We start from the raw sequence: 13750 nt of genomic DNA on the forward strand, positions 1-13750 counted from the left end.
AAGAGAAGGAAGGTATAGAGAGACGAGAAACTGAGTAATGAAGAAAGACGGAAAAGAAAACAAAACAAATTTAGAAAAAAAAAAAGAACAAGAAAAGCCCCCCAAAAACAGAAAAAAAAAACCCACGAAAAAAGAAATGCTATCAGGGATCCCTCTGTGCATCTGCGCAAGCTGAGGGATATGTCCCAAGCCACACAGCACCGCCTGGCCAGAACAGGCTCCCAACTCGAGAAAAGGAAAAGAAAACAAACAAACAATTCAAAACAAACAAAAGCCCCAGGATCCCAGCAGGGTGGCAGTCCAGACTAGGAAACACTTCCACACTCGAACGGAGCTCCGCAACACCTTAGAAAGAAGCAAAGATGGCGCACGGAGCCAGGTATTTGAGTGAAAGGAGGGGCAGGTGGTGAGAAGGAAGAAATCAAAAAAAGCGGAAAAAAGCAACACCAGCAGCCAACAAATGGCACTCAGGGAGTCGGCCAGTGCGGGCCGGTGGAATCCAAGCAGCCAGTGCTTCCCGGCCAAGAGACTGTGGCCATGGGAAGCAGAGGAGGCCAAGTGGGGGTGAAGAAGGGTGGGAGGTGGGAAAGCATATGTCACAAATTACCAGTTGTTCTGTCTCCTGCTGGAAGCTCTGTGAAGCTGCTTTCTTGTACCCCCTATTTGCTGGTCTCTGATAGGAGTCCAAGATGGCGGACCCACGCTGCATTAGCTGATAGGGGACCTCTGCATGAACCTCTCCTCGCTCTCCATTCTCTGTCAGTTTTCTCACTCCATTTGGTGCTTGGCTGAGTTCTTTACCTCTTCATTTGATGTTTTAGGATTTTAGGATTGCTGTTTTCTCTGTTTGGCTTAGTTCTTCAGATCTTTGCTATGGAGGGACAGCGTGGTGCTTCTGCCTAGAGCACCATGTTGCTGGAAGTCCCTCTAGTCTGTCTTAGTCTGGAAGATCCACTGAAACCTGTCTACCAAGGGTGACCCTGCTGGTATTTGAAATACTGGTGGCAAAGCTTCCAGTATTACAGCAACAAGCAAGCCAGCACAGTACGAGAAACTGACAGACATGTGGTAGAAGGAGCCCCTTAGAGTACCGTAAACTGTGGCACAGTTCAACTCTACAGATTTAAAAATCTGGACAGATTATAGTTAGGAAATATCAGCAGTAATTGTGATGACAAAAATAACCATGGACATGAGTAAATCATCACCAAGTTGCTTTTTTTTGGAAGGGGGAAACAGAAGTTTTATTGTTACATAAACATTACATAAAATGTTATTGTGTACTCACGAGTATTTAACATATTTCAGACTTCAAAATTATATCTCAGAAGGCTCTCCCTAACTCACACCAACTTTTTCATTTCCTGAAGAAAAACCAGCAGCTTTAGGCCATAAGCATCGTGATGGTGATGGAGGAGGCACAATATGAAGTAAATCCCTTTGATCCACTCTTTGCTTTCCTGTGTGTGCATAAGATACACAAGCCAAGGTCAGTACCATGGCTCCATCACCTCCTCATAATTATACTTGGAAGAAAACATAGTTATAAGAGGAAAAGTCAATAGGACAACAGGATTTATCATCCAACTTCTCCTTAAAACTATCAATGAGTCAACAAACATTTCTTGGTTACTTACTCTGGCAAAGCCCTCTGGGGCTAAAAAGAATAGATAGGCCATGATGTCAGTGAGCCAGCAGTCTGGTTAGGGAGAAAATCATATACAATGGAAAAGACTCTTCCCTTAAACACAACTCTTCCCACCAAGCCACCAATCTGGAGTCCACCATTCCATCTGACATAAATCAAGGATCTCTATTTTTCTCTGAATAGTGAGTCAGTCTCCCCACTAAAAAAACCCACCCTTTCTGAGCTATCTATTCTGTTCCTTTGGTCTGTTTGCCTGTTTAGGGGCTGGTACCATTGTTTTTATTACTATGGGTTTTACAATGTATCTCAAAATCTGGTAGTGTATGTCCTAAAGCACATTTCACAGATAGACTGCCAGCCCCCTCTCCCTTTCAGAGAGGAAAAAGAAGGCAGAAAACCACATATATTTTGTCTCCTCTCTTGCAACTTGGTGTCTTCAGGGTGAACCCATATGCTGATTTGGTTTTAACCACAATCTATGAGCTGATGGCTCCCAACCTACACTCTGACCTTGCTCCTCAGCCCCACACCCATAGACTCAGTAGACCACTAGACGCCATCCTTGGCTGTCAACGGGGGCTTGACACACAATGTGTCCAAAATAGGTATCATCAGCAACCCCCACCCCCTCAATCTTCTGTGTGTTCACCAGGAACCTAAGTCATTCTAGACGCCTCCTCCTCAACATCAAATTAGTCACTAAGTTTAAATGATTCTATTTACATCTTGCCAAACTTTCCCTCTCTTCTCACTATAATTTCTTGTCATCTTCTCTGCAACTGACTCCTAACTGGCCCATCTGCTTCTGGTCTCACTCTCCAAGGCTGTTAGGGTGATGTTTTTAAAGCTTATATTCGATTACAACACTTGTATACTTAAAACCTTCCAGAGGTTCCCCATCACCCCAGGATGAAATCCAAGCACCTCAGCATTGCACACCAGACTCACTATGATCTAGAACCCTATTTGTCTAACTTAACCCTGAACCCCTCCTACTTACACCCAGTGGTACAGCAACTCTTCATTACTTTGTCTCAAAACACATCTTGCCCTTCCCTCCTCCTGAACCCCAAACAGTATGTATCCCTGCTCTTTCTCTGCTTGGGCAGCTCTTCCCAACCTCTCCTTTCATCTTCCCATTTCTACCTGTCCTTCCACTGAGTCTCAAGTCCTCCCTTCTGGTGAGCCTTTCCTGATTGCATCCACCCCTCACCACATTCACATGCCCACCCAGCACACCGAGCTGTAGCGTCACTATTCTTGCTTCTCCACTGAGCCTAAGAATTCCTTGGAGACAGCACCTTGGTTTCCCACGTCTGCGTCACCAGTGTTTGGTTCAGTGCCTGGCTGGTAAGAGGCTCCTGGCAGCATGTTCACTGGGGGAATGAGCATGAGCAAAGGGCCATGGGGGGCTGGATCAAATTGTGGAGGCCTCTGATCTTCAGGCAGACAGGGGTCTTAAGGCTATGGTGAACCACGGTGAATTCCTGGGCATGGAAGTGACAAGAATAAAGTACCACATTAGGAAAAGCAAACCGGGTCACAGCATTCAGGAAGGATGGTAACAGGTGAGACAGGAGATTGTGAGAGGAGCTGAAGAGCAAGAACAGGGAGGAGGGAGCAGCGACAGGAGACTCGATGACCATGCTTGGTGTGGATGTGTGTCTGCCAGTACTACACACATGCTAAAGCAGCAGCTGTCCACTGACAGGCAGCTCCGGAGGTGGAGCACACAGAACCAACTCCTGGTGAGTAACCCCCAAGTCCTGCATCTCAAATAAAGCACGACCTGATTTGCTAACTTTTCTCTCCGTCCTGGAAAGCAGCAGATTTAAGCTATAAATGATCAACAACAAAGACAAATAACCCAATTTAAAAATGGCCAAAAAAGGAAAATGGGAACTCAGGGTGGAAATGGGGAGAGTGCTGACACGTTGTGGGGAATGATGTCAAGGCCATGAAACACTTTATGTACAAACCATCAAATGGGAATCTAATTTGCTCTGTAAACTTTCACCTCACACACACACACACACACACACACACACACACACACACACACACACACAAAGGCCAAAGGACTGGAATAGACATTTCACCAAAGAAGAAATATAAATGGCAAATAAGTACATGAAAAAAATGCTTAGTCATGTTGTTGTTGTTGTCAGGTGCCACTGAGTCGATTCTGACTCACAGCGACCCTACAGAACACAGTAGAACTGCCGCATAGAATTTTCTAGGCTGAAATCTTTATGGGAGCAGATCGCCAGGTCTTTTCTCCCACAGAGCCACTGATGGGTTCCAACCTCTGACCTTTTGGTTAGCAGCAGAGTGCTTAACTATTGTGCCACCAGGGCTCCTTTCATTAATCATAGAGAAAAGCAAATCAAAACCACAATGAGATACTACTTCACACCCACTAGGATGGCTATTATCAGAAAAATGGTAAATAGCCAAGTGTCGGTGAGGGCGTAGAGAAATTGGAATCCTTGTGCATTGCTGGTGGGAATGTAAAATGGTGCATCCACTGTGGAGAACAGTGTGGCAGTTCCTCAAAAAGTTAAATAAAGAATGATCATATGACCCAACAATTCCACTCCTAGGTATTTACCCAAGAGACTTGAAAGCAGGAACTCAGATACCCACACACCAATGTACACTGCAGCATTATTCACAACAGCCAAAAGGTAAAAATAATCTAAGTGGCCTTCAACCGATGAATGAATAAACAAAATGTCGTATATCCATACAATGGAATACTATTCAGCCGTAAAGAGAAATGAAGTCGCGGTACATGCTACCACATGGATGAACCTTGAAGACATTATGCTAAGTGAAATAAGTCAGTCACAAAAGGACTAATATTGTATAATCCCATTTATACGAAATATCCAGAATAGGCAAATGTATAGAGACAAAGTTTCTTAGTGGGCTTAGCAGGGGCTACGTGGGGAGGGGAAGACGAGAGTTACTGTTTAAGGGGTACTGAGTTTCTGTTTGGGGTGATTTAAACTTTTGGAAACAGATAGTGGTGATGGTTGCACAACATGGTGAATGTAATTAATGTCAATCAAGCAAACACATAAAAATGGTTAAAATGGCAAATGTTTTGTTATATATATTTTACTACAATAAAATTTTTTTTAAAAAGCAGCAGCAGCAGCAGCTATGGATGAATTCTGCCTCAGAAGCCATTCTGTCCCCTGCTTATTACCACTGCCCCAAAATGTGAGAAGATGAAATTATCTGGAGTGGGGGGGACTCACACCTGAGCTCCCAGTTTCTTCCGCCTACGGCTCCCGCTCCGACGACACGTCCCCTTCCGCCCCGCTGCTGGCACTGCGGTCTTCTTTCCGAGGTACGTTTCTCTCTTTGCTTGATTCGGAAGGCCCCTTGGCTCTGGTCTTTTCTTTCCGCTGCTGCTGTTTTTCAAGCTTTGACAGCTGATTATAAAAAAAAAAGGAATGATTTTACAAACATGAATATGCGCCTGTATATCCAAAACACCAGTTACTACATGGGTGACAACCATTGAAAAAGCTTTTATCCAGCAACCTGGCATGCCACAGTAGTTCAGATACAGCAAATTACACACACAGTGCTTACCCATCAGCCACCTGAATCATTAGTGCAGATTAGCCACGCATGTAATCTCGCACTGACTTTTTCTTACCCATAATTCAATTTGTCATGCAGTATTCACAAAGTGGTCAAGTAACAGCTTCTTCAGCCGGCTTAGAAGAGCTCCATAAATGATAAAGAGTCCCTGGACAGTGCACTTAACACACCTGGTGGCTAACTGAAAGGTTCCAGTCTACCCAGAGGTGCTTGGGAAGAAAGGCCTGGAGATCTACTTCTGAAAAATCAGCCACTGAAAACACTATGGAGCACAGTTCTACTCTGACGCACATGGGGTCACTATGAGTCGGAACTGACACGACGGCAACTGGTTTGTTTTTTATAAATAATAAAGCTTTGTTTGTTAAATTTTCTTTGATGGCTCTATAGCTTTTTCTTCCTAAACTGTCTTCCCACTTATTGTTTTCTAAAGGTTAATCAAAACACTCTCCCATTTACTGAAGGTGACAGAGAAGGCTGTGAGATAAAGTACGTTAAACACACCGAAACATCATCTTGGTGCGCAGTCTGTAGGAGCATTCAAATCCAAGTAACTCAAAGCACCACCCCCGCCCCCCACCCCAAATGCCCAAGGCTCAATCTCACGCAAAGGCCTGTGTGTGACACAACTTGCTGTCCATATTCCACTCTTCAGTGCTACTGAGAAGCCAAATTCGGAGAGGATGAGGAAGAAAAGCTCCCAATAAATGCATGCTCCCGGAGGCTTCTTAGACCCTGTGGCACCCATCTGATTCTGCATGGATTCAGAGGGACTGTCACTAGCAGAGTGCAGAAATGTAGGGACACTAACTTCACCCTTCAGCCTAACCCTGCGGCTTCCACTGTGGACCAAGCTTTTAAATCACCTATGAGAAATTTTGTAAATGATGTACTGCTGATTCTCTTACATTATTTTTCTTAAAACAACCCAACCACATGTGGCAACATGCTTCAAAGTAAAGTTCTCTGTGAGAACATTGTGAGCTAACCTAATAAATTTAAGCCTTTTCTCAGAACACTTGTAATCCAGTCAATCCAAAGTGTGGAATTTACATCTCAAGGCAAGGAAGCAGTTAAATCTTTCTCCCCCGCCACGAGGAAAATGAGAAAGAAGAGGAGAAATTGGTATTTTGTATGGGCTCATCACCTAGAACGGCAAGAGCTTTCAGATTAACAGTAAGATGGGTGTCAAGGAGAACAGAAACCACTACAGGCCCTGTGACATATGATCCACAAACACCAAGATGTAGAGCTTCTGTCTGTTTGTTTTTTAATCAACCAGTGACAGTGTGCACACTGCAAAGTCTGCTTTAGGGCTAAAGTGCCTTAGAAATCCAACCTTGCAAAGGCAGCCCCGGGCCCACAGCAGCCTATGGACAGCGCCGGGGTCAGGGTTCCGTTCTGGGTCAGCCTGCACCTCTCTCTTGGTAGAGCACAGAAGAGCGGGGACCCGAGCATTGGGGACTGGAATATGGAGATCCAAACTTCTCCAACTCAGCTTAACATGATTAAATCCAGTGACAGAATAAGGACTTTTCTCATTAATTAGGATGCACCACCTCTAACTGTGTGATGTAAGAGTAAATTAGTATGAACGTGAGCATTAGAAATGACCTACTGCAGGGCCTGCAAACTCAAAGCTTTGCAGGGTCTTTCTCGTTTGAAAAGCAGACAAAGTGAAAACCTCAGAGGAGAAGTCTCAAGCTTTTGTTTATGTCAGCCGAGTAATTAAATCGCTCTTCACCAGCAACCAGGAGAGGAAATGGCGTGGACCCCACATAGCATTGAGTATTGAGTGTCGACACTGCCAGGTGGTGAACCTGCTTTTGGTTAAAATATCAGTGTCTGAAGTGGGCAGCAGTTCACTGAGCAGGCCACTTCATCTCCCCATGCTTCCGTTTCCCATCCTCTGAGGACATGCCATCACTTTCTCCATCTGACTCTCAGAGCACTGGGAGGATCAGATGTGACTGTGATGTGCACAGGCTCAGAGACACAGAAGGCACCAAGTAAACAGAGAATCGTTATTATCTGCTCCTGTCCTTTCACATCTATAATACCACTTCTGAAGCATCTTTAAAAACTGATCCCTTCACTCTGTGGAAAGAGCCAGTATGAATGATGACATAAAACATGAAGTGAATAACTTCAGGCTTCTGTGTACATTCGTGAGCGGCAAGGAACACCTCAACAAATAAATCTGAGAGCGTCATGCTTCATGAATCTTCCCTAAGAGTCCACTCATTCTGAGGAAACATCAGACAAGGTTCACTGCCCTGCAGCTATTATCACACACCCAGGCTGGAAGGACTGAACAGAGCTGGCAGGCAGTCTATGTCTGTCTCCATTGCCCTACCTCTGTGGAGCATCCAAACCCACCACGCTGTTAAGTACCATATTCAGTTTAGAAGGAGCCTAGAAATTCAATTTCTTTGTGAGTCACTTCAGAAGAAAACAGGTGCCTGGGAACTCATGATGGGAAGATTGCTCTTAGAGTGAACTGATGTCTCAAACTTGCTTCCAACATGATTCGGGTAATGATGGTAAAAACATACAGCTTCTCATAGATGGAAACCCTGGTGACATTGTGGTTAAGAGCTCGGCTGCTAACCAAAAGGTCGGCAGTGCGAATCCACCAGCTGCTCCTTGGAAGCCCTATGGCGCAGTTCTACTCTGTCCTACAGGGTCGCTATGAGTCGGAATCAACTCAACGCCAGGGGGTTTTTTTTTTTCTCTCAAGATGTCGTACAGTCCATTTTTTTGTGACAAGTCCCACCAGTTAGGTCTTATTTCTCTCTCTTATTTAAGCCCAAAATTTACAAAAGAGTACCTCTTTCCTCAAAGGACCCATGTATATAACCTGAAATTATAATTTAAGCTCTTTAAAGGCTGTCTTCACATTTGGGAAACAAACAATACCTTAGGTTCTGACAACCAATTCCTTGTTGCTTTTAGCATTCTAAGCAGTCAGGACTAGATGTTATTAGTCCCTGATTGTTTTTGCAGTGGAGGTGAGGTCAGTTGGGAGAGAACACCCAAGGCCACTCAGCCAATCAGCAGTCAGGCTGGGGAAAGAAAGCTCCAGGTCTCTGGACTCTGAGCCAGAAATCCAGTCAACCTGGCCAGGGGTTTCATAAGCAGCAAACTGTTTCTGTTCTTTCTAAGATGATGCCAGCTATGGCCTGCCTTTGGGTTATTTTAATGCTAGTTATTTGCTGCCAGACTGTTCTGTCCTGAATATGACCAAAATCTAAATAAAGAGAGAAGAAAATAATGAAAGAAAAGCAAAAGCTCCATGAAGTCAATTACTATGATTTTTATAGACCATAATGTGGATGGAAAAGTTCTGATCCAACCAACCCCTTGCAAAGATTCCAAGAAAGTCTTACAGTGCAGGTCACAAAGATCAAACATCTACTCTGCAATTACTTGTAAAAATACACAAGATATTGATTACTCTGAAGATGGTGGCCCACACCTATGGCCCTGCTGAAGTCAAGAGAAAACTGGGCAGTCACGGGATGCTGCAAAGGAGGGACATGCCCCACAGGTTCCCTTAGACTAAGGACAAGATGCCTGAAACTGATTTGACTCATTTCAACAGCTTTAGAGATTTCTCTCTGCAATGCTCACTGTCCTGATAAATGTCGGCCACCTCCTGCCACCAGTAAGAAATGTACTGACCTTGTCAAGTCATTCAAATCACCCTGTGTGATCATTCTCTCACCTGGACACACAAAACTAACTGATATCAGATATATGTTTTGCCGAATAACTAATAATTTCAAGGCAATATGTAAGTAAAACATGCTATGCAATATATAAATATTAACAATGAACTTCCTCAGGTTTAGGCTCAATTGCTGACTGATGACATAAGACACTAAATGGATGAGTAACTTTTCTGTGCCTTGGTTTGCTCTGCTAGACCACATCGTAGAGACGCAATAAAGCCCAAAAGGGAAGGGAACAGCAACCCTGAGGAGCCTTTGCCCTCTGTAAGAGGCAGAGACATCTACAGGGATGGATTATTCTGTCAAATAGAGTGACCCCTCACTCCAACTCTGGAGCAGGACAGTCCCCACCTGCTAGTCCAATGACCACGTGTTAACATTGTAAACTTAGTTTTGCTTTCACAATCAGGATATCTCTTGAGCTATTGGAAGTCCATGACCTGTTGTTTCCCCCATGTTTCCTTTCTGCGGCTCAGACTGACAGAGATGGGAAGTGGAAAGAAGAGACGGCAAACTCTAACCAGCAAATAATATTGGTAAAAATTTGAGAAGACATGGAGTTTCAATCAACTGTGGCATTTTAAATCAGCAGAAACCTACTTCCATAGATTATCTCAAGATGCCTAAGCTATTTAAAAAAAAAAGAAAGCAATGGGAAATTTGTATGCAGACAATTTGTTTTATCAAATTGCAGCTTGATATAATTTCACATTATATGATAATTTTGAAAGCTTTTTTTAAAAAAAGTACTTGTGTAATGGAAAACTTGAGCGAACATCCGAAGAGGGCATTTCCACCACACTGTAGGGCCTGCTATTGTGTCAACTGTAGTGTTGTGTTCTTTTTAAACCAACTGACTGCTTAATAGAAACATTACGGGAGGTGAAGCCAAGATGGCGGAGTAGTCAGATGCTTCCGGTGGACCCCCTTACAACAAAGACCCGAAAAAACAAGTGATTCGATTATATATGGCAATCTGGGAGCCCTGAATATCAAAGGCAGAGTTGAGGAACTGGACTGACTGGCAGGGGGAGGGAGAGATGTTTCAGAAGCAGCAAGGAGTTACCAGACCTGACCCGGAGAGAGGCTGAGCCCTTCAGGCCTGAGCAGCTCGTGGGTGAGCAGTGAGGCAGGCAAGCAGCAGTGTTTGGGAGGTGCGCTTTCCGTACCGGGAGAGACCCAGCCGCAAAGAGTCTACACGGCCACCCAGAACCAGTGAGAAGCAGCCCTCATTGGCGAAAGATAAGTAATTGCATATGGCCTACCATGCAGATCAAGAACATCCCGCTTAGGGAAAAACCTCTCTCCCATTTACCTTCCTACTCCCTCGTCTGCAATGGGTCCTGGACCGGCTTCAGCAACTGACGAGTCCCCTGAGCTGGAAGTAGGATACATCACATGCCCAGAGCCATTCTCCCTGCCTTGGAGAGTGAACAAATTAACAAACAGGAAAAAATAAACTGCTGGCTCCCCTTAGCCAGGAACTCAGGGTAGGCACAGCTCCTTTGCCTAGGCACAGGCATAAGGGATCCATGGACTTTGAGTGCCTTTCCCACTGCATAGACTTGTGTGGGCCCATCTCAACAGCTTATGCCCTCATAACTGCAGTCAGTACAACAGGGTATATACCGGAACTCTAACTTCAACTGTTTCAGCTGTGAAGTGGCAGGTTCTTGACATTTGATACTGCTCTGCCCATCAAGCAGGGTCTTCACCTACCCACATCAGGGGCCTGAAAACTGGTGGCTCCACCCATGCCACCTAGCCACCTGTGATAGGGGCCCATGAATAAGAGGTGCCCCCCAGTCCTTACAACCAACAGCATTAGGTGCTCACATTCCGGCTGCAAAATACACCCACCTACACACTCTAGGGAACAGGGACATGCCTTCCTCCTGGACACTCGGGAGCAGCTATCAGCCCCCGGCCTTGCTCAGAGTGTGTCCCCCTGCTGCAGCCAGATGCATGTGCCTACACCAATCACTCATGCCTGTCTAGGGCTGTAAGTGACAGCCTTCACCACACACTGGGTGGATATCTACCTGGGCACCTGAGCTGAATCCATACAGGAGGAGTGGGCGGACTCCTGAACTCATATACCTAGTAACAGATCTAATCACCTGGTGACAGGACATTAGAGCTTCAAAGGTGCCAATAATCAAACTAGCTAACACAAGCAGCCTATTTGCACATACCAAAACAAAACAAGAAGCTAGGACACAGTAAGCAAACATAAAATAAATAAATATAACTTACTGATCGCTTGGAGACAACAGTCAATAACAAATCACATAAACAGGCAATCCATGATGGCTTCAGCAAGCTCCCAAAATAAAGAATCTAGAAATTTTCCAGAGGAGAAAAATTTTTTGGAATTACCAGAGGCAGAATACAAAAGATTAATACACACAACTCTTCAAGAAATTAGGAAGGCAATTAGGCAAAACGCAGACCGAGCAATACAGGAAATTAAAAAGATTAGAGAAGAGCATAATGACAAACTGAACAGGATGCAAGAATCCACAGAGAGACAGCACTCAGAAATCCAGAAGATTAACAATAAAATTTCAGAATTAGACAACTCAACAGAAAGTCACAGGAGCAGAACTGAGGCAATGGAAGTCAGAATTAGTGAGACTGAAGCCAAAGCACTTGACACCAACTTATTTGAGGAGAAATCAGATAAAAGGATTAAGAAAAATGAAGAAACCCTAAGAATTATGTGGGACTCTATCAAGAGGAATAACCTACAAGTGACCGGAGTACCAGGACGGGCTGGGTGGGGGGGATAACAGAAACTACAGAGAGAATTGTTGAACGTTTATTGGCAGAAAATTTCCCTGATACCGTGAAAGGCAAGATATCTAACCAAGATGCTCATCGAACCCCACATAAGGTAGATCCCAAAAGAAAGTCACCAAGACATATTATAATCAAACTTGCCGAAACCAAAGATAAAAAGAGAATTTTAAGAGCAGCTAGTGATAAAGGAAAAGTCATCTACACAGAAGAGTCAATAAGAATAAGCTAGGACTACTCAGGAGAAACCATGCAGACAAGAAGGCAATGGGATGACATATATAAAGCATTCAAGGAAAAAAATTGCAGGCCAAGAATTATACACCCAGCAAAACTGTCTCTCAAATATGATGGCAAAATCATGGCATTTCCAGATAAACAGAAGTTTAGGGAATTTACAAAAACCAAACCAAAATTGCAAGAAATACTAAAGGGAGTCCTCAGGTTGGAAAATCACTAACATCAGATAACAACCCAAGACTAGAACACAGGACAGAGCAACCAGATATCAACCCAGAGGGGAAGGCACAAAAATAAATCAAAGCTAAAACACTGAAAACAGGGAAACAGATGTCAATCTGTAAAAAATGACAACATTATAACAAAAAAGAGGGACTTAAAAAAATGCATAGATTTTTCATATGAAGAGGAAGTCAAGGCGATATAAAAAAATAAAAGACTGGTATAAACTTAGAAAACTAGGGGTAAATATTAAGGTAACCACAAAGGAAACTAACAATCCTACAAGTCATAATAAAAACTAGAAAAATATAAAGACTCAGCAAATACAAAATCAACAACAATAAAAAAGATGAAAAGAAAATACATACAGAAAAACAACTGAGCACAGAAAATTAAGTGGAACAAAGAAACTGAACAATACACAAAAAAAGCCATCAAAATGACAGCACTAAACTCATATCCATCAATAATTATGCTGAATATAAATGGACTGAATGCACCAATAAAGACACAGACCAGCAGATTGCATTAAAAAAAACACAATCCGTCTATATGCTGCCTACAAGAGACACACCTTAGACTTAAATACACAAACAAATTAAAACTCAAATGATAGAAAAAAATATATGAAGGAAACAACATTCAAAAAAGAGCAGGAGTGGCAATATCAATATCTAACAAAATAAACTTTAAAGTAAATTCTACCACAAAGGATAAAGAAGGACACTAGATAATGACTAAAGGGTTAATACACCAGGAGGACATAACTATAATAAATATTTATGCACTCAATGACAGGGCTCCAAAATACATAAACTCTAACAGCACTGAAAAGAGAGAGAGACAGCTCCACAATAGTAGTAAGAGAATTCTCCACAATAGTAGTAAGAGACTTCAACATGCCACTTTCGGTGAAGGACAGAACATCCAGAAAGAAACTCAACAAAGATACGGAAGAGCTAAATGCTACAATTAACCAACTTGATCTCACAGACATATACTGAACACTCCATACAACAGCAGCCAAGAATACTTTATTTTCCAACGCATATGGAACATTCTCCAGAATAGACCACATACAAGGCCATAAAGTAAGCCTTAACAAAATCCAAAGAATCAAAATATTACAAAGCATCTTTTCTGACCATAAAAGTAGCAATCAACAACAGAAAAAGCAAGGAAAAAAAATCAAACACGTGGAAACCAAACAAAACCTTGCTCAAAAACTACGGGGTAATAGAAGAAATTAAGAATGAAATAAAGAAATTCACAGAATCAAGTGAGAATGAAAACACATCCTACCAGAACCTTTGGGACACAGCAAAAGCAGTGCTCAAAGGTCAGTTTAGAGCAATAAATGCACACATTCAAATAGCAGAAGGGGCCATAATCAAAACGTTAACCCTACAACTGGAACAAGTAGAAAGAGAGCAGCAAAAGAAGCCCTCAGGCACCAGAAGAAAGGAAATAATAAGAATTTGAGCAGAAT

At 43.1% G+C, this 13750-nt stretch overlaps 1 protein-coding gene across 2 annotated transcripts in view; it reads right to left on the reverse strand.

Annotated features, from left to right (window-relative positions):
• The window catches only part of DTD1 (D-aminoacyl-tRNA deacylase 1), a 239097-nt gene that overhangs the window by 21129 nt on the left and 204218 nt on the right, over positions 1-13750 (reverse strand). Inside the window, exons 5-6 of one of the 2 annotated variants that reach the window (XM_023731404.1) lie at positions 4917-5091; positions 1071-1460 (exon numbers count right to left, since the gene is read on the reverse strand). In XM_023731404.1, the coding sequence (XP_023587172.1) occupies positions 4939-5091 (153 nt within the window). In that variant the 3' untranslated portion in view covers positions 1071-1460; positions 4917-4938. Of the gene's footprint in view, positions 1-1070; positions 1461-4916; positions 5092-13750 lie in introns of those variants that run through there. The other variant, XM_004376431.2, reaches the window with a different exon arrangement.

Source organism: Trichechus manatus, unplaced genomic scaffold, assembly GCF_000243295.1.
Source record: "Trichechus manatus latirostris isolate Lorelei unplaced genomic scaffold, TriManLat1.0 scaffold00042, whole genome shotgun sequence".
Taxonomy (NCBI): domain Eukaryota; kingdom Metazoa; phylum Chordata; class Mammalia; order Sirenia; family Trichechidae; genus Trichechus; species Trichechus manatus.